This window comes from Marmota flaviventris, chromosome 16 (assembly GCF_047511675.1).
Source record: "Marmota flaviventris isolate mMarFla1 chromosome 16, mMarFla1.hap1, whole genome shotgun sequence".
Lineage (NCBI taxonomy): Eukaryota > Metazoa > Chordata > Mammalia > Rodentia > Sciuridae > Marmota > Marmota flaviventris.
Genome location: NC_092513.1, coordinates 46,913,345 through 46,940,981, shown reverse-complemented (window position 1 = coordinate 46,940,981; position 27,637 = coordinate 46,913,345). Strand labels below are relative to the sequence as shown.

The 27,637-nt window shown below is 43.1% G+C and overlaps 1 protein-coding gene across 1 annotated transcript in view; it reads left to right on the top strand.

Moving 5' to 3' along the window:
• Lama3 (laminin subunit alpha 3) overlaps nt 1-27,637 on the top strand; it is a 247,818-nt gene that overhangs the window by 140,256 nt on the left and 79,925 nt on the right. The window contains exons 26-36 of the mRNA XM_071602850.1: nt 22-119; nt 1,566-1,710; nt 3,467-3,593; nt 3,679-3,818; nt 5,981-6,096; nt 7,581-7,792; nt 8,756-8,960; nt 19,912-20,056; nt 20,697-20,837; nt 23,580-23,741; nt 26,199-26,297. Coding sequence (XP_071458951.1) covers nt 22-119; nt 1,566-1,710; nt 3,467-3,593; nt 3,679-3,818; nt 5,981-6,096; nt 7,581-7,792; nt 8,756-8,960; nt 19,912-20,056; nt 20,697-20,837; nt 23,580-23,741; nt 26,199-26,297 — 1,590 coding nt within the window. The remainder of the gene's footprint in view (nt 1-21; nt 120-1,565; nt 1,711-3,466; nt 3,594-3,678; nt 3,819-5,980; nt 6,097-7,580; nt 7,793-8,755; nt 8,961-19,911; nt 20,057-20,696; nt 20,838-23,579; nt 23,742-26,198; nt 26,298-27,637) is intronic.

Sequence of the window (27,637 nt, the reverse complement as noted above, 5' to 3'; positions counted from 1 at the left end):
CACATTGTATTTGCTCGACAGCATCAGATTTGTCTCATACCCATTGAAGAATTCTCAGCTGAATACGTGAGGCCTCAAGTCCACTGTATTGCCAGCTACGGGCCATTGGTTAATCAAAGGTAATGTGTTTTCTTCCTTTGTTTCTTACTGATATCTAAAGGATATTGTGATGCTTGTAAGGCTGAAACTCTATACACATTGAATATCCCTTATCCAAAATGCTTGGAACCAGAAGTGTTTCAAATTCCAGCTTTTTAAAAAAAAAATTGGAATATTTTCATATATATGAGATACACCAGGGATGGAACCCAAGTATAAACACAAAATTCATTTATATATCATGCATAGGGTATACACATAGCCTGAGGGTAATGTCTTATAACATTCTTATTTTACCTGAGTTTGGACTGTGACCTGTCTCATGATGACAGGTATGGAATTTTCCACTTGTGGCATCAGGTCAGTGTTCAAAAAGTGTTGGATTTGCAACCTTTGAAATTTTGGATTAGGGATGCTCAACCTGTCCTTCAGAAGTGATCGTAAGCTCAGGTGTAGAAGTCTGGTGATGGATGTTAAAAAGAGAAAAGCCAGCAAAATTATTTTTCTCAGCCGTCATTTTTTTTTTCCAGAATTCCATAACGCCAGGAGGCTGACACAGCGGTACCAGGGGAAATAGTTAAGCCTGGCCCTGGAGGGCAGGTCCCTGTGTTCTATTCTGAGCCCTCATTTTGCTTCAGTCCTTTAATCTCTGTGTCTGAGGCTCTGTATTCACAAAACCACAAAAATAATGAGCTATCTCACAGTTATGTTATCAGAATTAGCTCATGCTTATTGGGGTTTTCATAGGCTTGCTTTGCTGTAGACTCAAAAATAATTAATTTATAGACACAGTCATTTGCCTTGTGTGTGTGGTTAGGACTATAAAAATGGCCAACCCAGTGCAGATCTGGCTGTGCCTAAAAGAAATATGTATTTGCTTCTCTTTTTGTTAGGTGGACATTTATAAAAAGAGATGAATAATATTGTATTGGTTGCATTTTAATTTTGAAGGAAAAGGATGTTTCAGTAAGTTTCTATTTCACTTATCTTACTTCAAAATAGAGGTCTGCTTTCTGTTTACACTAGTTGTATTAAGCAGGCAGCTGGAATATACTAGGCCAATAGAGTTCACTGATTATCACTATATAAAGATTTCCAGTGGGCTGGGCTGTAGGTCAGTGGTAGAACACCTCTCTAGCATGTGTGAAGCCCAGGAATCCCCAGCGTTGCAAAAATAAAAATTAAATAGAAATTTAAAAAAATGATGTGTAGGATGCTATGGTTCCCCTGACACGGAAACCCTTCAATAGTTTACTCAGTCCTGTACTCAAAGTCTTGTCTCTTTGCTCCATGGATAGCTCTGCAGGTTTTCGATAATTGTGAAGTAAGATTTTTATTTTATTTATTTATTTATTTTTGTGGTGCTGAGGATTGAACCCAGTGCCTCACACATGCTAGGCAAGTGCTCTACCACTGAGCCCAAACCCCCAAACTGTGAAATAACATTTTGAACATTGTATTTTCAGTGCCACCTGTGTCTCTCTGGCCCATGAGACTCCTCCCACGGCCTTAATTTTGAATGTCCCCAGTGGGAGAACGTTTTCTCTCCTGCCCCAGGAGAATTCCCCTTCTGCAAACGTCATTCCTGGAATTACCTTACAGGCCCCACAGGTAAGACTGACATCTAGTGTGCTGTGTCTAGACCCGTGGTTCTTAAAGTGTGGCCCCTGATCAGCAGCATCCATGAAACCTGGGAGATGGTTGGAAAAGCACATTCACTGGCCTCACCCCAGACTTCCTGAATCAGAAGCCCTGGGGGCGGGGCTCAGCAATCTGCATTTTAACATATTGTCCAGGTGGATTTTTTTTTAACATAAACTTTAAAAGTTCTGGAGTATAGAATACACGTAACATTCTGATATTAGTATGTTTTTATCATCCAAAGGGTGATCGTGTCTGTTCAAATAGCAGCAGGTTTGGAAATTAACAGGACCTCAGAGATAAAATTGAATAAGATTCCAGATGGGAAAGGTAGCCAAATAATAGCTAAGAGAAATGGGTTAAAATCAAATTGACCTAGTTCTAGTCCTGGTTTGTTCATTAAATTAGTGAATCATTAAATTAGCGACTTCCTACAAGTTAGTTACTCTCTTAGTTATAGCTCTTGTCTTGGAAAACGAGGATAATCTTTTATTGCTATTGTGTTGTTGTTGCTGCAGTTTTTTGAGAGTTAAAAGATTTATTATGCATCGAGTGCAGTATTCTGGAGAGAGCAGGGCTCACACTCATATGATTAAGTAAAAGGAGGAGTGTGGTTCTGGATTTTGTTGTGGTTGATGGGAGTGGGGAACACAGTTCAGGTCCCAAGAGCTGGAATTTGTGTGGTTTGGACTTTTCACCCATGCCAAGGGAGGGGCCCTTAGGTTTTCTTATCAACTTGTCCAGGTATGCGGGAAAAGGAGTTGAAAGCCGTCAGTAGTCAAACATCAAAGATGGAGTCAGACTCCTTATTACCCAGGTATTCTGAGAGGTGCTGCTTTGAACATACTCCTGCAGCCTTTTAGCAAACATATTATAGGTACTAGCTGAGAATGCAACTTCTGGGTTATGTTTTTGACATTGGCAAATACTGACAAACAGTTTTTCAATGTAATTTACCAAATTACACCCCCTCCAACAAAATGTATGGTTATATCACAGTTGTTTGTCCATTCTGTAGGTGAGAGATGCTTGTTTTGTGTCCAGTTTTGATATTTGCAAATAAAGCTGCTACAAACATTCACAGTGAAGGTTTCTTTGGGAATACACCTTGTCATTTCACTTGGGTAAATACCTAGGTCATTTCTGGTTTTTAAACTGTTCTAGTCTGTTTTCTGTGGCTACCATAAAGTACCTGAGTTTGGGTAATTTATAAAGAGAAGAGGTTGCTTTAGCTCTTGGTTCTGGAGGCTGGGAAGTTCAAGGTCAGGTGCCCACATCTGGCAAGGGCCTTGTCCGACAGCATCACATGGCAGAAGATACCACATGGTGGGTACATGTGTGACAGTGACAAGTGAGCACCTGTAGAAGAGAGGAGGGGACAAAAGGGGCAGGTACTCTATGTGAACCCATTCTTGTAGTTACTCAGCCCATCCTGGGAGGGCAAGAGCTCACTTCTGGGAGAGGGCATTTATGTGTTTATGGGGACTCTGTCCCTATAATCTAAGTACCTCCTCTTAGGCTCTACCCCCCAACACAGCCACGTAAAAGAATTAAATCTCAAAGTAAAAAAAAAAAAAAAAAAGAATTAAATCTCCCCCTGAGTTTTGGTGGGGACAAACCATACTCATATGATAACAACTTCTAAATATTCTAATCATTTTGTAGCTCTTCAGCTTAAGGGGTTCTCACTGGGAGTTTTTATCACCCTCATTTTTCTCCCTTTTAGAGCCAAGTGACCCTGAGAGGACTCGTACCACACCTGGGCCGGTATGTTTTTGTCATCCATTTTTATCAAGCAGCGCACCCAACGTTTCCCGTCCAGGTGTTTGTGGATGGAGGGCGGCCGTGGTCAGGTGAGCACCATGATCAGGTCCATGAGCGGTGTGCCTGGCATTGTCCCTGCGGTCACATGACGGGAGCTCCTCTCTCCTTGCCCAGGTTCCTTCCGTGCCTCCTTTTGTCCCCATGTGCTGGGCTGCCGGGATCAGGTGATCAGTGGAGGCCAGGTTGAGTTTGACATCTCAGAGCCTGAGGTGGCTGTGACTGTGAAGGTTCCTGAAGGAAAGTCCTTAACACTGGTGCGTTCTGCTTGTCCCTTGACTTCCTCGTCCTGTGGCTTCTCTGGCCGACTGGTTCACGGCAACGGTTGTTCCAAGGAGTTAAAGCCATGTTTATGGAATTATCATTTTACAGCTTTGACCCAAAAGAAAAAGAAAAACATGTGACAATTAAAATCAAGGAAAATGGGGATGACCAAAAGCAAAGTGCTCATATTCACCACCACTGCCCTCTTCTCATCTGACCAGTCTCTCACCAAAGCATTTTACACTTCTTGCTTCTTTTGACCTCTGTCGCTGCTTTCTCCCCATTTTATGTCTCTTTCCCTCATAATCCCTTGATAGTTCTCTGTCCTTCTCATTTCTATATGTTGGAGTTCCCTCAGGTTCAACACTAAGCCTCCTTCTATCTTTACTCTTTGGATGACATCATTAGAGCCTGTTAATTCTAGACTTAGCTGTAATACCCACATCTCCCAATGCACCCACAGTCTACCCTGAACTCCACACCCAATGTATGATCATCTGCCAGAGATCTCAGGGGCCTGTCGCACTTGGCCTGCTACCTGCACAGCTCCGGCTTCTCCTACCCTGTTCATTACCTCTAATGATGGTCCCCATGGTCCCCCCAATGCTCAGATGTGATGACTCCCCCTTCTGCATCTGCTCTGAGCCATAACTTGGCACTCTGCCATGTCTCTTGGTCCTATCCCTTCTATTCTAGTCCCAGGTTGACAATCTATTCTCTCACTCAGACTGGCCAGAACTTCCTGCCATGGTCTCCCTGTCTGGGTTCCCCTCCCTCCAGTCCCTCCTCCCCTCTCCTGGCTGAAGTGGATCTGATCATGCTGAGACTCAGCCACCTTTTCAGGAGTTCTCACCTCCGATAGCCTACAGTGCACGTGCTTCACTCCGGTGACCAGGGCCCTCCCAACCTCCTCCTAACTCATCTTTCCTCCATCTCTCCCGCTATTCCCCTCTTCTATACTTCCCCCTCCATTCCCCCCACCTCATTCTCTGGCCAACCTCTCCATTCACAAGCTCCCAGACATGTCATTTACTCTCACGCCACTAGGCTCTCTCACACTGTCCCCTTTTCTAGAATTTTCTACTTGCTTCTGTGCCTGGAAAAATCCTGTTGACCTATTAGCCTGGCTCAGATGTAGTTCGTTTTCTCTGCCATCCTTCTAGAGAAGCAGGAAGTGCTTCATTTCCCAGGCTCTGCTCTGTGTGGCGCTCTATGCTCAGGCCTCCTGACCTCTCTCTGAGGATACTATTGTCCCAGGGCACAGAACAGACTAACTATATTCATTTTGTTCTATTTATTTTTTTCAACTTGTTGATTTAGATGTGTTGGTCCTATGTAGACTTAGATTGCTTATTTTGAGAATCCATTATTAAAAATCACAGAGAAATTTAAAAATTGACCTTAAAAAGAGGTGAGAGGGAGTAGATTGAGTGTTCATCTAAAAATTTCATTCTTTTGTTCCTGTGGGGAATACCAAGAAAATGTGTGTTTGGCAATTGCTGTATCCATTTCATATCCCTGTGCCTAGAACATTGCTTGGCACATACTATTTGCAAGTATGTATTGAGTTGGTAAATACCAGAACAGTAGGCAGTCTGAAAGCTATAAGCTGGTGAGTTGTTGATTAAAGATGCTTGCAGTTTCTCACAGCATTTGTTAAACAATAGTCTGAGTCATACTTTTAAAGACTGGGGCTATGATTTTTCACTCTGCAGTACTAAGTAAACTTCTGGGGCAAGCCCAGAAGGTTCTACATTGATAGGCTCCACATGGGTTCTGCCACTTCAGTTTGCTTACCTTTAAAATTTGGAAAACAACAATCCCTGGAGATCCAGGGGAATCCCAGGCATGGATCACATGAAGCCCTGGCCATGTTAACAGGTCGGACTCCCCCCAAGTTCCCCTGATCCAACTGGCACTCGGCTGGTGCTCCCCTGAGTAGAGATACCAAGTCTGCCTGGTGCTCAGTGTTTCCTATGTAGCAATGTGGATTGAGCCATTAACCCTGATTTGGGTTTGATCTTTTGATTCTTTTTTTCATAAATCCTGCATCATTAGGACTTGGGTTTAACAGTCAGGGATATAATCTTAGTGACGAGCTATAGTTGTGTCACGTTGTTGCAAATCCAAACACGCGTTGATGGGTTTCTTTTAGGTCCGCGTTCTAGTGGTGCCTGCAGAGAATTACGACTATCAAATACTTAACAAAAAATCGGTGGACAAGTCCTTTGAGTTTATCACCAATTGTGGAGGAAACAGTTTTTATATTGAGTAAGTGTCACCGTGGCCAGGCTTGGGAATGCATGGGGTATGCCCACAACCCAGAACCAAATGAGATCCAAGGAGAGGCTGGTCCTGGATCTTCCTCCACCACCCAAGTAAGTCTCAGGACCTAGCAGGGTGATGCTTTTCCTCTGCACCCACAGTCCTGGGACAGACCTCTCCATGTATCATCTGGGCAGCGTGGCCAGATGGAACTCAGCAGAGGTCCACCCTCCCAGCTGGGATCTGGGGCAGCTTAGGAGTATCTCTTCCTCTTTTGCAGCTTCCTGTCTACCACTGCAGAGTCCTAAAAGATAACCTCACATTGCCCTCCACTAAGCAGACGTCAGCCCTGATCCCCTGCTATCTGCCCAAATGGGGAGCATACAGACATGCAGCCTCCCTTCCCAGTCCTCTTATATCCCTGAATACTGAGAACAAGGACAGCCAAGTATGAGCTCTTCCATGGGCCCCAGTGCCCACCTGTAGCTTTCCTGAAGGACCCATGAGCTCCAGAGGCCCTGGAGAGGCATGTCTCCTAGACAGCAATATTAAAAGCAAAGGCTAGGGGCTGGGGCTGGGGCCTAGTGGTAGAGTGCTTGTCTAGAGCATGCAAGGCCCTGGAATCGATCTTTAGCACCACATTAAAATAAATAAAACAAAGGTATTGTGTCCAACTACAACTTAAAAAAATAAATAAATATTAAAAAAAAAAAAAAAAAAGCAAAGGCTTTGGCCGAGCACAGTGGTGCATGCCTGTAATCCTAATGGCTCAGGAAGCTGAGGCAGGATGATTGCAAGTTCAAAGCCAGCCTCAGCAAATTAGCAAGGCCCTAAGCAACTCAGTGAGCCCCTTTCTCTAAATAAAATACAAAATAGGACTGGGGATGTGGTTCGGTGGTCAGGTGCCCCTGAGTTCAATTCCTGGTATCCCCCGAAAAAAGCCAAACAGCTGTGGTCTTGAATGACTGCTTGGCTGCTCCACATCTTTCGGCCTTAGGAATGTCCCTTAACTTCTAGGAGATTCAGTCATCTTATCTGTGAAATGGGGTTGAGGCCTAATTGGTTGGGTGGTTGTGAGGTTCAATGAGATATAGCTAAAGCTTCTAGAAGCAACATTCAATACATGGTGATTGCCTTCCTCCTTATTATCTATCGGTTTTATTATTGTATTTTTAAAAATACCGGCTTTATTGAGATATAACTCACAGGCCACAGTGTTCATCCTAAAGGTATATTTTCACCCTGTGACTTCAGCTACCAGAGTTCCCACTGACCATTCCGGTGGCATCCTCTCTTGGACTGGATGGTTGGAGAAAAGAGTAGTTTTTAGCAGCTGACATTTCTCAGTCTCAGAGCCCAGAGCACCGCACCTCCACCCCACCCCCACCCCCAAGGATACTGTTGGGAGGAGCAGATGGGAAAGGGAAGTCTGGGATATTTCCAGGCACATGTCCCAGGATGTCAGCAATAAGTTGTTTCTGTTTTCTCAGTCCCCAGACAGCCTCCAGATTCTGTAAGAATTCTGCCAGGTCCTTGGTGGCCTTTTACCATAATGGCGCTCTGCCTTGTGAATGTGACCCTGCTGGGGCCATCAGCCACCACTGCAACCCTGAGGGCGGGCAGTGCCCGTGCAGGCCCAACATCATCGGGCGGCAGTGTACCCGCTGTGCAACTGGCCACTATGGATTCCCACACTGCAAGAGTAAGTGAGCGATTCCAGACCTCCAAGGCCTTCTCTGGTTCCCAGGGGATGCTCATCCAGGGAAGAGCTTCTCAAATCCCACTGTGCTGGAGACTCACCTCGAGGGTTTATGAAATGCAAACCTGGGCCTGAGACTCTGTACTTGCAGTAGGCACCCATCTGATTTCCATTCCCCTGGGCCACAGTGAGTAGCAAGTTCTAGAAGACAAATATTGGTGATCCCCATGCCATGTGACCTATGCACTTGGCAAGCAGGTGACTACAGACTTATATGTCAGAATCTTGGGCAGCTAAATCCCTTCCTTGTAGAAGCCCCTTCAGTTTTTGTGGCCTAACTGAAACTCACTTGAGATAGGAGAACCAGGGTCATACCCATGACTAGATGCTACTTGCAGGATGAGAAACCCTTGAGCTTTTGTCTAAGAACCAACTACCTGTGATCTGAGGCATAGGTCACCCATGTCATGTGGTGGCAAATGCACCCTACAGAGACCAGCCTTTCCCTAACTAAGCAAGAAATGATATAGCTGCATCCATTGGTCCTGACCTTGGCCTCTGGGCCTGTAGTGCACTGGGAGGCCATGGAGCTGCATTGGGGAGCCTGGGAGCAGCCCCTACTTGCTTACTTCTAGAACTTTCTGATGAAAAAGCAGTTCCATATTAGAATAGCACATGACAGCAGTTTGGTGGGCTCCTTGGAGGATCTAGCTTGGAACCAGTTGGTCCAGCTGTGCCTCATTCAGGGTCCACACACGGTATCTGCCAAGAATATTTGGTATGTTGGTTTTGGCCCCAAGAAATGGGCCTTTCAGATCTACTAAGGTCAACGATTTCTTAATGAATGGAAGGCAAAACAATTCTGAGTCCCTTAGAAGCTTCTGGAAATCCTGGCAGATGGTGCAGTCCAGCTGGAGGTCAGGCAGTGCCTAATCCTAATATCACATCTCTCTATCCCCTGGCCAGAGTGCAACTGTGGCAGGCGGCTTTGTGAAGAGGCGACGGGACAGTGCCTCTGCCCTCCCCGCACTGTCAGACCCCAGTGTGAGGCCTGCGAGCTGCATTCCTTCAGCTTCCACCCCTTAGCTGGCTGCGAAGGCTGCAACTGCTCTAGGAGGGGCATCATTGGGGCTGCTGCCCCAGATTGCGATAAGGACAGTGGACAATGCAGGTGAGCTATATACTACTGTATCAGTGCTGTCACAGAAGGTAAGCCACCATCTGTCCACATACTGGTCATTATTATTTCCCATTTCCCTACCTGTCCAAGGAGTGATCTGTGTTGACCTCAGGATGGAGCATCCCAGCCGGATAGGGTTGCAGCAGGCAGATTAATAGGTCTCTGCAGGCTTGGGGTAACCAGGCAGAGCCTGGGTGCTGGATCACCCAGAAGCAGCCTTGCCCATTTACTCCAGCATGCTGTCATCACAGGGTTGTGCTCTGAGGGGACCATGGTATAAAAGGTGGAGGAGCACTATGTATATGTCATGGAGTTATAAGTGTCTTGTGTTGTGATTCTGTGTGATGAGCACCTCTCTATTTGTATTTTGGTTTACGTTCCAACCCTCATTCTAGCATTAGCTGGCAGCATTATCATGAACAATGCAAGACACAAAGTCTGAACTCCTTGGATGACTGTCTGCGTTTAGAAGCTGAGGCCTCTTCAGCAGGGCTTGGTTGGGAGTGGGAAGGAGAAAAGCTGGGAGGTGGCTACCTTTGGGGACACCCATACAGCCCCATACACAATAGCTAAGAAATGGTGGCAAACTTCTGTTCATGCAGAAGCTAAGAGACTTAATGCTCAGTGGGCCAGGCTCTGCATTAGAAGGTAGAGATGGGTGTCACATAATCCCAGGTGACGAACCTTATCTCTACAGTGCTGGACAGTGGCTACAGGATGAAGAAAAGGATCCAGTCTGCTAGAAGAGGCTGGTAAGAATTAGGTCAGGGGTTGTATGGAAAGAAAATAATGCCAGAGCTTCCAGGGTCCATGCCAGCATGGCTAAGTAGGAGAAGACATAAGATTCACCATCCATCCAGTAACCCAAAACATGTGGATTTGGGTATGAGAACCAGGAGGGTTTGTAGCTATTGGTGCTCAATGACAGCTTGGGGGTGGCTGTATTAGTTTCCTGTGGCTGCTGTAACAACAGAACACAGACCGGATGGCTTAAAACGATACCAATTTACTTTCACAGTTTTGAAGAGTAGAAGTTTGTAATCAAGAATGTTAGCAGGGGCTGGCGATGTGGCTCAAGCGGTAGTGCGCTCGCCTGGCATGCGTGCAGCCCGGTTAGATCCTCAGCACCACATACAAACAAAGATGTTGTGTCTGCCGAAAACTAAAAAATAAATATTAAAAAAAAATTCTCTCTCTCTCTTTAAAAAAAAAAAAAAGAATGTTAGCAGAGTTGGTTCCTTCTGAGCCTCTGAGGGAGGATCTGTTCCAGGCCTTTGTCCTAGCTCCTGGTATTTCTAGCAATCAGAATTTCCTTTTCTTGTTGCTGCATCACTTCAGTCTTCCCTGTCATCACATGCTGTTCTCTCTGTGCCTCTGTCTCAAATAGAGCTCTACTCTGTGTACATGTCTGTCTTTTGCTTTCCTATAAGAACTTCAGTTGTATTGGCGTAGGACCCACCTTCCTTCAGAATAACCACATCTTGATTGCATCTTCAAAGACCTTATTTCCAAATAAAATCACTATCTCAGGTACCAGGAGTAGACCTTGGTCGCATCTTTGGAGGGGACACAATTCAACTTTCTATTGCAGCGATGTTCACTTTTCCTAAAGAAAGAATCTCCATCACTTGTTTAACTGTTGCCGCAGGCTGCCAACTTCTTTAGGCTGCTCGGGCCTGTAAGGAAGCTGAGAGGAAACCTGAGTCAGGGATCATTCCATGATCCAGGTGTGAGTCCTCCCTGCGTCAACCCAGTCACTCCACAACCACGGGATGGCCCCAGGGAGGATACCTTTGCTTAATCACAGGAAGCAAAGGAACCAAGAAAGGGATGGAGCAGCAGTTTTCAGGAAGAAGAAAAACAGGAGAACTAGTGGGGAGAGGGTTTTCAAAGGGAACAGTTGCTGCAAACAGAAACCTCACCCAGTTCTCAATGCTGCTGCACTGGGATTGGGGGTGAGGAGGACAGTGCTTTAAATTTTTTTAAAAAATCAGTTAAGGCAGCAGGAGATGATGAGTGGATTTGCCATACTACTATAGAAAAAATATTTGAAAAACTTTTAATAAACCCTCCCCAGCCAATGATAGTTTAATAGACTAGAAGATTGCTACCTCATGTTGTTCTGCCCACACTCAGGAACATCAACAGAAATGGGACCTTATTAACTCATGTCACACTCAAACCAACTGTGAAATTGTTTACTTGGACATTGCCAAAGAGACTGAAGTCACATAATGGGATTACATATCTACCATGATCAAAGTGGATTTGTCCTAATGGGTCCTGGGAAGATAATCTTAAAAAACAAACAAACAAACAAAAAAATTCAGTGTATTGCACTAGTGCAAATTACATACATTTCCCATAATAGTTCCAGTGTTAATGCTGAAAAAGCTTTTGATTGCCTAAAAGATTATTTATTTATAAAATAGTGGAGGAAAAATTGCCTGCCCTCCTGAAAATTTCCTGATGTAAATGAAGAATATGTTTAGAGAGACCTAAAGCTCACGTAAAAGAATAATCAGAGATATCTGGCATTTGCAACAAAAAGAAAAAACACATCATTTCCCAAATATTCCCAATGCTCTTGCAGTAGTATAGATTTTCACAAATTACAAAGCTCAAAATTGAATTTTTAAATTGTATTTACCAGCTTGAAGATTTTAAAGCTTATCATATTCACTAAAAGAAAATTAAACTGTTAGAGATATTAATCTACTTTAAAATTAAATACAAAAATAATTCTAGCAATCCATAATACAGTCTTTATTAAAAGTGATATTGTAATTTTTAGAGATAACTGGGAATAAATTCAGCTGGAACCATAAAACTGAGTTCTCAATCTGCCTTTGTCACCAATGTCCTAGGAGGACTTCAGGCAAGTCACTTTGCCTTCCTGGGCCTCAGTTTCCTAACATGTGAAATGCAGTTTGATAAAATTATTTAAATTCTGATCCTGTTTCTTCTTCAATCTCTAGTTGTATCAAGACAATATTGCAAGAATTGCATTGTATAAATACCAAAATGACTTATTTTGGCCCACCCTGTTAAACAAGATCATAAGGATGCTTTGATTTGGGCTGGGGTTGTGGCTCAGTGGTAGAGCACTTGGCTAGCATGAGTGAGGCACTGGGTTCGATCCCCAATATCACATAAAAATAAACAAACAAATAAATAAAAGTATTGTGTCCGTGTACAACTAAAAAAAATACATTTAAAAAAAGATGCTTAGATTGATCAAAATTCCATTTTTATAGTAACACAAATGCATATACATACATATATATTTAATCAACTATAACAGCAAAGAAAAAGTAATTTTGCACCTCCTTTTAATAGTGGAAGATGTATGCCATCAAATCTTTGTACACACGAGAGGGCTAGGATATCCTCAGAAGATTTTGCCAACTGGTGACAGATACAAGAAGTTGGGAATTGATGCTGTAGCAAATCTTCCTGATGATGACCCCTTTCAAGTTACTTTAAGATGGATTAAAGGGCTAGGGATATAGCTCAGTAGGTAGAGTGGTTGCCTCCTGAGGTTCAATACCCAGGACCACGGGGAAAAAAGAAAGAAAAGATGGACTCAAGGAGACAGTACTTCCAGGCTTCCACTTAAGCCACGTATCCCACGTGCCTTTTCATACACCCTAGCCAGTCCTCACAGATTTACCAAACATTGCTATGAGATGAGTAGAATCCTAGGAAGGGCCACAGACCTGGAATTCTTGAGGAGACGTGCTTCTGGCTAGGCCTGACAGCGTGGAGAGGCGGGTCCTCAGGTGAATCTCATAGAATAAAAGGAAGAATCAGTACTGGGCCCTGGTGGGGCTCAAAGATGGGGCTCAAAGTTCTCACTACACTCCCGCTGTCGTCCTTCATCTTCTACAACACTGGCACTCCTCTTTTCTCTTGAATCATCCATTTATGACTGTTTCACCCAGTCTGGTTTCTCCCTGTGCCCTCAGATCAAGGCGCTGGGTGGGGTGCAGTTGCAGGAGGCTGCATCCGGCTTCTGGGTGATCTCCGTCAAACCACATCTGTGCTCTCTGCTTTAGTTCTTCTTCTGTGAGATAGGGATACTAGAGTTACCTACCCTAAAGGTGTTTAGAGCATTAAGTGTCCTATGCCACCCTTCTATTTGTAGAACAGTGCCTGACCCATGCTGAACACCCAGTATTAGCTGTTGTTATTATTGGCCAAGGTCACGGTTATCTGCCTTTCTTCCCCTGTGCTTTGTTCCCCTGAGATCCCATCCATCCCCCTGTCTTTAGGCACCCCCACTCCTTCATGAGCTCCCAATCCCCACTGCAGTTCTGATCTTGATGGCTCTTTTTTTAAATCCCATCTTCATGACAAATCCGTCCAGCCTGGATTCATTAGGCTTTATTAGGTAGCCTTGGACAAGTCTCCTAAACTCCTTGGGTTCCTCTCTTTTCACATGTATAATGAAGGTTTAGTTGGAAGAACTTGAACTCTCAGATTCTTTAACTCTGACCCTACATTTGACACCTGTGTCATTGTCATGGCTTTAAAGCCATTTTACCTTTTGGATTTAAAAAAAAAAAAAAAAGGAAATTCTACTTAATGGCAATAGCTTTTTCCTAGTCCTCAAAGCCTGAAATCCGAGTATTGTCTTAGAATAACCCACTTTCCCCACAGCTAGTCAAATGTCAACATCTGGCAAGGAATACATTATCCCCCTTCTTTCCATGGCTGCCCCTGTTCCTGCTACTCTTTTCTGGCTCCTCTTAAATATAAGAGGAATATGCTAAATGCACAATTTTACTAGTATTTTAATCCTAGTTAATTCTGGCCCCTTAATTTTGTCACTAATCCAAGGTACCATTAGTCTATAAAACTTGAGACAATGTTGATAAATACCTATATTTATAATTTATCTTCTTGATGTGTGAAATTTTTTTTGCTTCCAGTGTCTATTTTTAAATTTTTTTATTGACATATAATAACTGTACATACTTATGGGCACAATTTGATCTTTTAATTCATGCATATATTGTATAACGATCACATCAGGGTAATTACCCTAAAAATTATCTAAAAATTTTTATCATTTCTTTATCATTTATCATCTATCCGTGTTGTTGCATATGACAGAATCACATCTTTTTAAATATCTGAACAGTATCCCTTTGTATATATGCACCACATTTTCTTTATCCATTCACCCACTGATGGATCCTTGGGTTGATTCCATATCTAGGCTGTTGTGAATAGTGCTGACATGAACATTGGGGTGCAGAAAAAGTCTCTTTGACATACTAATTTCATTTCTTTTTATTATACATCCAGCACTGGGATTGCTAGATCACATAGTTCCATTAATTTTTTGGCAAACCTCTAAACTGTTTTCCATAATGGCTATCCCAATTGTGTATGTTTGGTTTTATTCTTGCATTAAATTCTATTTTGTCCAACATGAACATGTTTTATTAGCCAAAGTGTATCTCATACTCCATTTTGGGCCCTGTGCTTCATGTGGAAGGCATACCTGTCTATGGTGTGCTGGGGGAACCTGCACTAATAAAAAATGGCAGTGTGGTATGGTCAGTGCCATATCGTGTGCAAGATGCTGTGGAGTCTCAGGGCTCTGCATGGCATCCTTCGATGACATCACTGTTGGCTCTACTGGCCATTGTCTAATAGCCTAAAGGTCACCTTTCCATGGTAATCTGGGCCTTGCCTAAACTAACTTCAGCCTCCCTTCTTCCCCATTTCTCACTTCCTCCAAATACTTTTTGCATATATTCAGTTCTCCAGTTATAAAATGCCTCTGTCTTCCTCTTCTGCTACCCTCAAATTATACTTGTCCTTCAAGCATTTCGTGTTAAAATAACAAACTCAAAGAAGGTGGGAAGCCTTCTACAGGTCTGTGAAGATAACCTCGTCATTATGCCTTCAGTAAGTTTAATGCTTAGTCATCCAATCTCACAGAGTTACTGAACTCTCCACGGCTCTAGGTTCTCCATCCTTGGTGAAAATGTGCCAAAGTCAGGGCTAACTTATTCAACTCTGTCCCCTCCTTCCCATGTCCCCTGACACAGAGATGTGTATACAGAAAACTTCTGTAATCCTTGAATGAATAAATGAATAAGGTGGACTTTGGGCTGTAGATTTAAACTGGAGTTGGGTATTAGATAATATAAAAAGGAATCTGCAGTACTTAATAACAGAAGGATGGAGTTCACCCCGACACATCTGGGCCTGGTTTTCTATGAAATGCTGCAAACACCCACGCATACTCAGATGTTGTTACATAATGTTTGGCCAGGAGCCCATCGCCTTGGAGATGACTCCGTTGATCTTCATCCCCAGAGCCGCAGTTCTGCACCTTCAGGCAGCAGCAACTAATGGAATCTTCTGGCTTTTGCAGTTCAGGCAGCTCCTTGGGTAGCAAAGAGTCTCCCTGGAGAAATGTGTGAGGTCAGACTGACATTAGGACATTTAAAAAGGTGTTCAGCCAGACTTTAAACAGGAAGTTTCCTTTTTCTTCCCTGTTGTCATGGCACCACCAGAAATTCCTTGGGTTGCTTATTTTTGTATAGGATTCCTAAGTCAGTGATCTAAACGTTGCATTATTCAGGAACGTAGATATTATAGTCTTCCTGTCCCTGGCCTCTCAGCACCAACTGGTTCCAAGGCCACTACTCGCATCACTGCTCCTCATTTTGCATTTCCTCCCCCTGTCTTATAATCTCAGCTGCCACTTAGATACTGAGTGAGGCTCAGAGCTGGGTCCTATATGACCGACTGTCACAAACCCTCACATCCCACTCTCCAATTTATCACATCAGCTCATCATTTATTTCATGCTGAAATAAATAGGCAGACAGAGAATGATTTTGTGTCACTTCTGCCTTGCCTGCACAGACAGCTTCCATAGCCACTATATCATACTCCTGTTCCTTTCTTTTCCAGAAGAGTAAACACATAAAAAACAGATTTCCCTCTGTATGTCCTTATCTTCAAGGTCCAGGCACAGGTCACTCACTTAGGGACACTCAATCACATCCAGTATATGACCAAAGGCAGTTAGTGTTTGAGTTGTTTAATTGGTACCAGGATTTAGTTAGTGTACCCTTGGGCTAGAAGCCCAGCATGTTTGCTAAAGAAATGTACCAAACCTTGGGACAAGATGTCCAGTTCATGACACTTCATGGCAATACTATTCCTTGGTGCATGGTGTCTTTTTCTTCACTGCCAGACCAAAAGAAGTAGGGTTCACTTAGCTTCTGTCAGGTCACCTCCAAAGTCCCTCTTCTATTATATGGTTCCTTGTTCTGTTGCTGTTTACTTGGGAGGGTCATTTGTCTTCTTTTTCTGTCTTTAGGCTGCCAGAGTTCTTGTGTTCAACATGCAGTGTCTCTCTAGAAACAGGACATCATCTGTAATTTTTCTGTTGAACCATCTGATTGCATTTAGTCTGAGATTCATAAGAGAATAGGTCTGATCAACCTGGGACCCAGGAACCCTCTGGTAGTGAATGCAAAGTGTATTTGTGTGTGTGTGTGTGTGTGTGTGTTATGAGGACTTCTCTGACAAGATGGCCAATAACTTATCCAGCTTCCCAGAAGGACCCCTGATCCCCTCCCACAATCCACTGAACTGCATGGTCCCTTGGAGAAGAACATTTACACACTTTCCTTCATGGCCCTCGGTGTGGTTCCCACTTTATACCTAGATTGCTCTGGGTGTAGTTTTGAGGTTACTGTCTTCCTTACGAGACAGTTTCTGCAGGATCAGGTAGGAAAGGGGATTAGAGGAATGATGGAGCTGGAAGAACTGACCTGACATTTGACCTGTCAACAGGTCTTGCAGGTAAAGCTGATTTAGTCTTTGCAGGTGCACCAGGTGGATAAAGGGCGCATATCTGGTTTCCATTGCCAATGTCATCACAAGAATAATCATAGGGAAACTGTGTGTATGCAGGGTACTGTTTTAAGGGTTTTGCATATGTCATCTTGTGTAATGCTCACAATAGTCCCGTGAAGTAGGCATTAATATCTCCATTTTTATAGATGAGAAAACATGAATTGTGTGCAGATGAATCTATTCGAAGTCCCACATCCAGGAAGCAGTAGAGTTGGAATTCAAACCTAGGTTGCCTGGTTCCAAGTTTATATTCTTAATTGAGTACAACATACTTTATCTAGTTATAAGCAGATATTGCCAGAGGCAGTGGAGCTCAGCTGCCGAACACAGGGAGCTCCCGAGCTAAGGGAGACTCATATGAAGCACTGCTTCCTCTCGCTGCCCCACATGGTGGGCTCCTCGGGCTCTATTTATGGTCTTCTCCCCTGCTTCCCCCTTTCTTGTCTACCCTGTATATCATTTGCATGTGCTGCCAATGGATGATAGATGACTTGGAGCTCCCTGGAGAACTTTCTGATGAACTCTGGTGCTTACAGTCCCCTGCCTTCCGATCTTCCCCCAGTGCCTGTCCTGACCGTCTTCCTCCCTGCTCAGCTTGTGCCCTTGATCCTTCTCCCCCACCCAGCCAGGGCCCCAGGATCCATTCCAATACCAAGCTGGAAATGTGGGAATTCTCTTTGCCTTTGCCTTTTTCTTTTTCTCTCATTCATAACATTACAAGTCCCAACAATCTCACCCCCAAATAGCTTAGGATTCCATCCCTCCTCTATCCTCAATGCCTCTGCCTGAGTCAGCCCCCTTGCTTCTCTTCTGACCCAACAGCCTTCTGCTGGAATCCGTCTCTCCAATTCCATCCTTTAGGAAAGTCCAACCACACCCTTTCTTCCTTAGTCCTCTTCATATTTTGCATGAATTTCTTCTTCACAGCAATTGTTCAATAACTTGCAAAGACAATATATATCATATGTCAGATCTGGATTAGAACCCGTCTGCCTTCGGGGTGGAAGCCTCAGTACTGTGCTATGCCCCTCCTTGGCATGACTGAGCTCCCGCCCACCTCTTCAGACTCACGGTCTAGCATTCCCTGCTCCAGCTTCTGGCCCAGCAGCACCACACCTGTGCTCCCTGCATACACTGTGTGGTCTCCCCCAGGCCCTCTCCCCTGTTCCCATTGGTCTGGAGCACCTGCCTCACCCCGCTACCCTGCGACACTGACCATTAAGGTTCAGCCCAGGAGTGATCTTCCCCAGGGAGACTTGTTATGCTCCTGGGTTGGAACCTCTGCGACTCCTCTGAACTTTGTTTGGATTCTCTGTGTGTGTATTGTTCTCATTTCCACTCACAGGCTGTCTGTGGGGGCCCTCCAGGCTTGGGGCTCGTGTCTGTCCTTGTACCTCCAGCACCAAGCCTGACCCAGGGGGCACCATCCTGTGATCATCTTCACCTGCCTGCCTTCTGTAAGTGCCTTTTGCCTGCTCCTCTCTGCTCTGCTCTGCTTTTCTTTTTTTAAACAAGAGGCACGGATCCTTGCTTTATTCATATAGTAATATCCTTCCAACATCAGGGATTGTGTGTGTCTAGGTACAAAGAAGGGAAAACAGGGTCATAAACAATAGTTGGGTTCATCATGGCAGTGATGACAGCTTACCCAGCAGGAGGTCCCCTCAGGACCTTTCTTGGTTGAGGGAAGACTCCCTCTACCACTAACCAGCCAACGTGCTTTGCCAACACTTGGCCTTTGCTTTAAAATTAAGGGTCACAGGGATTAAAAAAACATGGTCAAGACACTCAGAGCCAAACAACTGCTCCGAGGCCCCTCAGTATGAATAGCCTGACAACAAGAAAACCAGCACTGTGTGTGTGCCTTTTCCTTAGCAGGTTGGGACAAGGCAGAGACCCACGAGACAGCCTTCTCCCTGTGTCACTGGAGAAACCCTTCCAATTAAGTCCTCAGGAGGCAGAACTGGAGGTACCAGAAACACCATACAAGCAGCAGCACCTCTTGGTTTCTCCTGGTCACATTCAAATGTTCCTATAGTACAGAAAATAGAAAAGCTTTTGTGGTCGGCCTTTTTCAGACTCAGAACACTAAGTGGGGGATGGAGGGTAGGAGCTTCCTCTAGCATCCCCATTTGGACTCAGAGGAGTTCTCTCTACTGAGCATACCACCCTCCTTCCTTGCCAACACAGATGCCCAGCTAATATTAATGTGCCAGTCACAAGAGACAATGATAGGCCAAGAAGGAAGAAAATTCTAAGGGAGGGTGCCTAGCACTTGGTGTTTCCCTTATATGGTAAAGCTGGAGGAGAACCTCTCACGTAAGGGAGAGAATTGGAATTTTACAGTCATTCCCTGGACATTGGAAATAAGCAGCTACTTGTCCCAGATCTCATGCTCCAACCACCCTCTCATGAGACACCACGTGAACATGAGCCATGTATCTCGAGAAAAGCTGAGAAGGAAAATGGTTCCCCAATCAGGACAAAGATGCAGAGAGCCACCAACTATTTTGTTGTTTTGTTTTTGTTGAATTCACCAAGCACTTTTTTTATATATAAAAAAGAAAACTCGAAGGACACACCAAATTGAAAGAATCACTGTTATGATAACTTTATCTTGCCTCTTACAGAAGTCTATGAACGATTTTTTAAAAAGCACCTCCTCACCCCATCATGTTTTTCTGACAGTTGTGAAAGTAGAACATGAGTATGTCAACAGCTTGAGCATCGGCATCCTGGAAGGATTTCAGATCAACCAACCACTTACCAAAGAAATTGGCAGCTTTTCAATGTTGTTTTTAGTACAATGGTATATCCACTCTGATGGAAAACCTGTCCAGCCAAATTTCCACAATGCGCTTTGCAAAATCAGTGGTGCCTTTTGTCTGCTCCTCTCTGCTCTGCTTTGTAGATAAGCACTCCGTGGGCAGTGATTTTGTCTATGTTACTAACTTCATTCAGCAACGGCTCTGCACAGGGCAGGTGGACCCTTTAGGATGGTGTGTAGAAAGATGGTGAGGAATTTCATTTTCGTTCACTTTGGGTACAGGTGCAAGCCCAGGATCACCGGGCAGCAGTGTGACCGGTGTACTTCTGGGTTCTACCATTTTCCTGAGTGTGTTCCCTGCAATTGCAACGGAGATGGGACTGAGCCAGGAGTGTGTGACCCGGGGACTGGGGCTTGCCTCTGCAAGGTAAGACAGTCGGCACGATGCCAGGGATGCCCAGAGCCAGGAAAAGTTCTTCATGTTGACTCAGCATATAAAAATGGGAGAAATGAGACTGACCCATAATAGAGTTCCATAGTTTGTGTAGCTTTTTGTGGTCTCACTTCATGGAAATAGAAAGGAGACCTCCCTCATCCTTTGGAGAGGCCACAGACACTTTTGAGCATCTGATGATGGGTATATGCTCTCCAGAAAAATCATTGCAAATTTCTGTCTGCAATGTCAAGAGGTTCATAGGTTCCCAAAGCCTGTCCCTATCTCCTGCCTCCTAAGACATCTTCTCTGCATCCATGAATGTTCCCAATGGGCAGATGTTTCCATGTGGTGGTGAGGGGGGTGAATTGGTGTCACCATGCTGTGGGTCCTTGTAGTGCCATTTCTCTACCTTCAGGATATGAAGGGGCATCTTATGAATTCTCTCTTCCATTTGCACATATTATAGAAGCTTAACCAAAGTGCTGTGACAGCTTAGTGATGACATATCTCTGAGTATTTTGTTAACATCCACATTCTAACATCTCATGTTGGTATTTAATTTGTGCAAGCAGCTGATTGCAATCAGGGAACCTTTAGAAGGAATGATGTTCCTCTTGTTTCCTGTCAACAGGCAAATGTGGAAGGTACGGAATGTAACACGTGTCGAGAAGGATCCTTCTATCTGGATCCAGCCAATCCCAAGGGTTGCACCAGCTGCTTCTGTTTTGGAGTGACCAGTCGTTGTCACAGTACACATAAGCAAAGAGCTAAGGTATGCAAAGAATTAGAGTTTTTGGGTTTTTATTTAATACTTCTGAATGAAAAAAGAAATAAATTGGTGTGAGGTGTTGTGGAACGTTTTGCTTATTGATTGGTGAGAATGCTGTACTTTCTGTTTCTTGGCCTGCACTGATCATGTTCCTAGGATCATTTCCCAAAGTATCAGGTCTCTGATCAAATGTCACATGCTCACCATTCCCTGTCACTCTCTATGTTCTTACCCTTGTTTTCTCCATAGCTTTTATCAATCGCTGATATATCATGCATTTCATTTGAAAAATTTGTTATCTGGCTTCCTCCACCATTAGAATGTAAATTCCTTGATACATCCTCAGAGGCTACAGCAGGATCTAGGATATAATAGATGCATTGTAAATACTTATAAAATGGAAGGAGTTTGTTGTATTAATTAGCTTTCTAACACTGTAACAAAATACCCAAGATAATCAACTTAAGAAGGGAAAAGTTTAATTTTGTTTCATACCTTTGGAGTGACCAGTCATTGTCACAGTACACATAAGCAAAGAGCTAAGGTATGCAAAGAATACCTTTGGAAGTGTCAGTTCATAGTTGGTTCATTCTTTTGGTGAAGCAGTTCAACATGGTGGGAATGAATAGTGGAGCAAAGCTGCTCACCTCAGGGTAGTGGGAATCAAAAGAATGGAAGAGGAAGGGGCCGGGGTCTCAATATGTCCTTCAAGGACACCCCCAATGACCTAACTTCCTTCCACTGAACCCCACATCTTATAGGTTTTGCCATTCACTAGCACTCTGCTGGGGATCAAACCTTTAATACATACTCAAATTATGTTTTTATGTATATGCTACTATGAAACCCACCATTCTGTATAATCAATATGCACAATAAAAAAAGATGCAAACCATAGCCATTATTTTTCCCCTTAAAGAAAATCCTGTTTCTATACTCACAACAATTCTAACATCAAATGTGTGGAATTTTTCCCACATCAAACAGTTCTCCAATTTTCTTTCCAAATACCAACTGGATGTCTTACAATCTAAATTTCATTCTAACATTATCTACCTGGGTAGTGTCAGACTCCACAGGTTAAAGGTTTAGTCCCTCAAGTCTATCCCTGCTTCAAATGCCAATTGCAAATTCTAGGCCTCAGGTATTTTTGACTGACATGGCTACAAATCAGGGGTTCCCACAATTCCCTCCTCAATTTTGATAACTTGCTATAATGCCTAACAGAATTTAGGGAAGCACTTTACTTATTATTACTAGTTTATTATAAAGGATATGATAAGGTATACAGATGAACAGCCAGATGAAGAGGTATATAAGGAGTTGTCTAGAAGAGTCCCAAGCACAGGAGTTTCTGTTACCATGGAGTTGAGGTGTGATACCCTCTCAGCACCCAAGAACTCTCTAAAAATGTCATTTAGGGGTTTTATGAAGATTCTATTATGTTGGCTTAATTGATTAAATCATTAGCCATTGTTAATCAACTCAGTCCCTCCCAAGAGGTCAGTTGGGTAGGGCTGACAGTTTCAACCTCTAATCATACTATGGTGCTTCTGGCCACCAGCCGCCATCTTGAAGCTATCTAGTAGTCCCATAGTCAGTTATCTCATTAGCATGACTCTCTTGTCACTCATGAGAGCTGGTGATCTTAGAAGCTCCAGTGTTAGGAAATGAGGACTAATACCAAATATCAGACAAAAAGATGATACAATCACTCCCTACCACTTGAAAAATTATGACTTTTAGGAGCACTGTGCCAGGAACCAGGAACAAAGACCAAATAGATATATTTCATGACAGTACAACATCACATCCTTCCTTTCTCTTTTCTTCTTATTTTTCTTTCTCTTTTCTTCTTCTTCCTGTTTTACTTTCCTTCTCACCTATTTTATCACATCTTTTCTTTGGCCACTGTCTAAATTAACTTCATAAAACAACTTCTGTTGTTTTCCATTTTTCCATGAACCAATAGCCTCATGCTTGCTTGCTTTTGTGTGAGTAATGTCTTATATCCAACAAAGATTTAAAGGAAGATTATTCTATATATTTTACTGCTTGCCTCCTACAAAGGAGTGCAGACTTATAATTGGAAAAAAAATTAGTTTGTAAATCTGCCCTGGTCTTCTCTCCTTACCCCTCAGGGAAGCAGAAGGCATTTTTCCTAATCTATGCCTTGTCAATTCTTTCTATTTGCTTCTCCCAAAATGGAACCAGCTTCTTTTATGACCAGGAGAATATTTCATTTTGATGACCCATTGGCAAAGAAATAATGACAGCAACACATTTTTCTCCATAGAACTAACCTATTAAATATGCCCATAGTTCTAATTATTATTCATATACTTATTATTTATGATTCAAACATTTGTTGACCAAATACTAAATGTCAAGAACTTAGGATGTGTGCTGGGATACAAGGATAAGTCCTGCATATGCATGGTCACTGCCCTCCAAGAACTCCTAGTCACAATGGGTCTGATGGGAGCAGTGGTGGGTGAGGGCTCCATCATCAGAGTCCTAGGGAGGGCAAGCTCATGGTCAGATGCTTGGGTGCGGGTATAGCTCAGTGTATGCTTTGCATGCTTGAGGCATGGGTCTCAAAAAATAAAAATTAAAAAGAGGGGACACATAAAGGAAGCCTCTGGAGCTAGGTGGCTATCCTGTGGCTCCTTCTATGACACATAATGCAGCCATCCCCCAAGAGGTCACAGCCTCACATTTCCATGCCCTGCTTTTGTGTTCCAGTTTGTGGATATGATGGGATGGCACCTGGAGACAGCAGATCGAGTGGATGTCCCTGTTTCATTCAATCCAGGTAGCAACAGTGTCGTGGCAGATCTCCAGGAGCTTCCCTCAACAGTGCACAGTGCATCTTGGATCGCGCCTCCATCTTACCTGGGGGACAAGGTAACAATGGCCTGATGTTCTTCTGAGCCCTCTATGGGCCTCCTCTATCACTGCATGACCATCATCTACTGGGGGTCTGGAAGAAAGCATCAGGAAGAAGTTCAGGTTAAGAAATAACCTGATAAATATATAAATTTTAGAAATAAGGTTAATCAGTCATGAAGAAGACCCTATGTAAGGGGCAAAGTGCCTCTTGTGACCTGCATGCACAAACTCCCAAGCAAAGGAAATCATAATTCCCTTTTTTTTTCTCTATTTTTTACTTACCGTCAAAGGATTTTTCCTCCAGGGAAAGATATAACCATTTAAATAATATCTGTTGCACATAGGACAGGTACATCTTTAAATGCCAATGCTTAAGATTCTTTGTTTTAGAGCAGAAGAAAGGCTCCTTGTCAGAAAAACAAAAGCTGAGAAGTGACTCAGAAGCTTATTTAAAGAAGTGCAGAATCCGTGGCAGCTCAACTTCATAAGCAGAATCACGTGCATTTAGTTACATGATCCTTGGGGAGCTTATAAATGAGCTGTTATTCCTTTGCTGCATAAATTATTATTCCACAGCCTGGCCAACTCTGCTTATTTTATGAGGACAGAAATGCAGGCCCCATGTGGATATATCACCTGGTGATATTGCTTCAAGTTTTGCAAGGGTAGAAACTTTGAGAAGGGGTGGATTTCACAGGGCCCACCCCAGGTGAGGTGATCATCTCACATTAAGAATAACTGAATATTAGGATTTTGTTGATCTAGGGTTTCTAATTCTGTCTTCCAGTTAAAGAACTAATCATTTCATGTCTCGAGTGTGAAATGTTGCTTCTCTGGTGGGACCCACTTCTCCTTCATTCAGTATTGCTCTTCACTTCTCTGTGGTTAGCCTATGTGTTGGTTATCCCTTACTGTGTTACACACTACACCAATACTTGGCAGCTTAAAAGCAACAATTATATTGCATGGTTTCTGTGGATTAAGGACCTAGGAAGTGATGGCCCAGGGTCTCTTCTGAGGTTGTGGTCCAGGTGTTAGCCAGGGCTGCAGTAATCTGGGACTGAAGGATTCATTTCCAAATTTATTCACATAGTTGTTAGCACAGCTTCTGTTCCTTGCTGGCTGTTGGCCGGAGGCCTCAGTTCCTCATGACATGAGACCCTCTATAGGTTACTTGAGAGTCTTCATTACATGGCAGCTGGCTTTCCCTAGAGCAGTCAATGAGACAGACAAAGAAAATATATGATAGAACTCAAGACTGAAGCCTCAATTCTTTATAACCTAATCTTAGAAAGGACATAGTCCCACTTCTGCCTTATTCTGATCATTAACTCCTTAGAATTGAGTCACTAAGTCCAGGCCACACTCAAGGGGAAGGGAATTAAGTTTGGCTTCCTAGAGAGAGGAGTCTCAAAGAATTTATGCACATAATTTTAAAACCACCTTAGCCCATCAGAAAGGCAGTCTCAGTAAGGTGATTCAAGATGTCATTGGAATACCTCCCAACTCTCAGAACACAACTTTGTGAGGCTTTGTCAAACCATAGATCTTAGGGAAAACTCCTGTGGATTGAGATCTCCAAAAAGCCCTATTTCTCCCCTGCTTTCTGTTGTTTGCATTTTCCTGAGTATTTTGTTCTGTTAAGCTGAAGTGACGTTGCCTCTGATTCCCATCCTTCCTTCTTGATTGGTGTTTACTTCAAGGTCAGAAGCATCAGCACAAAAGTGAAGTGATTGTCAGAGAACTACAACCATTCACTGTTACATTGCCACCATGTACATAACTGCTTACCCAGCACCAAGACAGTTCATGTCCCTAACACAGTTGTTGATCATGTCGTCTGTACCCAGTATACTTCATAATAACTTGGGAAATATTCACCATCTGTTTTCAGGGGACTTTTTTAAAATTTATTTTTAGAGGTTCACATTGTGACTGATAGATATTATCCAAGTCTCTTGGTTAAATAAGAAACCAGTGGCCTAGATTTCCTAGAATTGCTGTAGATTAAATAAATATTTTGATTTCGTAGTCATCTAGGAAAAAAACAAGATTTGTGTCTACTATTATTTTTCTTTAAAAAGAGTCTCTTCTCACTTATAAAACTCAATCATGTTCATGCTAGACAGTTTAAATGATATAAAAAATGGTGTTCACTAGAAGGTTAAAATATCATCTCCAGGGCTGGGGTTGTGGCTTAGTGGTACAACACTCGCCTAGCATGTGTGATGTGCTGGTTCTATCCTCAGCACCACATAAAAATGAATAACTATTGTATCCAACTACAATTGAATACACACACACACACACATATACATATGCATACATATATGTATATGTATAAAATATTATCCCTAATCCCACTCTCTAGATGTCATCCTTGGTTTTGTATTTTTCCTGATGTCAAGGGCCTTATATGTGGGTTAATATTGGCATCATCTCTTTTAACACTATGCTGTTACTTCATTCTAGGTTTCTTCATATGGTGGCTTCCTCACTTATCAAGTCAAGTCATTTGGCTTACCTGGTGACATGGTTCTTCTGGAAAAAAAGCCAGATGTGCAGCTCACTGTAGGTATCAGAACACAACTCAAGTAGCAGAAACAGTGGTTGCAGTTTGTGCTGAACTAAATTGAGGACATCTTGATGTGTGGCCTATAAAAAGTTTGGATACAGTTGTTTCCAATGTGTCCCAAACTGAAAAGGATCCTGTATCCTCTGACCAAATGGTCTCTCCTACCCCCAAAGCATTTAACTGTGTTTCAACCTTGTTTCTCACAAGTAACTGTTTCATGTTGTATGTTTTTGTGCTTCTGTCTTTTGATTTAGTTTCATTAATGGTTTTTGAGCTCTTGTCACATGCACTGCTGGGCTCTGTAAAGGATAAGTAACCCTGTCCTCTAAAAAGGGGGAAATTGGATAGATAGGCAAATGATTTAATCCACGGAGCAGTAAGTATTTAAGAATAAACAAGGCTGTATTGGAGCTGGAGGCTGAGTCCAGGTGGAAGTTATCTAGGCTGAGAGGCCTGCAGAGGGCTTCATGGAACAGATTCCTTTTGAGCCAAGTCCTTAAGAATGGATACAAGAGGAGAAATGCCTCTCCAGGAGAAAGAACTCAGGGAAACCCAGGTGCATAGGGCAGAGGAGGCGGTGCTCAAGGGAGACCAGTCCAACTTGGCTGTCTTGTCAGTGTGTGTGAATTATTGAAAACAAACCAGGAAGGGTAGGGAGGGTGCTTACTGATATGCTATGAAGTTAACTTGATATAGATAGTGGGGGGCTACTTTGGCTTTTGGGGAAGTAGCATCCACACTCTATATGCCTGGTACACAATTGAGACCGGCAATCTGGAAAATTCCTTGAGGCAGGGTGATGTCATATCCTACTTTGCATCCTCTACATTGTAGGATGCTACCTCAAATGCAGATATCGGGGTTCCATAGTCTGAAGGTGGCCTCATTTCTGGTTTATATGCTCCTGATTAAATTCAATGCAACTGAAACTTCCTGAAGGGTTTTCTCATGTCAGTTACTATCAACAGGGTTGTTTCACAGTTTCACACAGCTCAGCTGAGGGCTTCCCATGCTGAGTAGATATTTACGTTGGGGCATGGTCAACCTATGTTTTATTTTTAGTCATAAGCAAATATATTGACGTGTTTCAAAAACCCCAAGGAACCTTTGCAGGTCATCTTGAAAATAAAGTAGGAAAGATTTTCAAGTTATAGCCTAAGGAGAAATAGCTACCCAATAAAAATATTATTGCAGCATGCTGTATTTCAGTTTCATGGTTTAGTAGGGCATCTCAGCTCAGGCTATCAGTGTACTTATTTTTAGTGCCGGAGTTGATTATGCAAACGGTTGGAACTCACTGAGAGGTAATGACCAAAATTTCTCCTTAATTTTACCT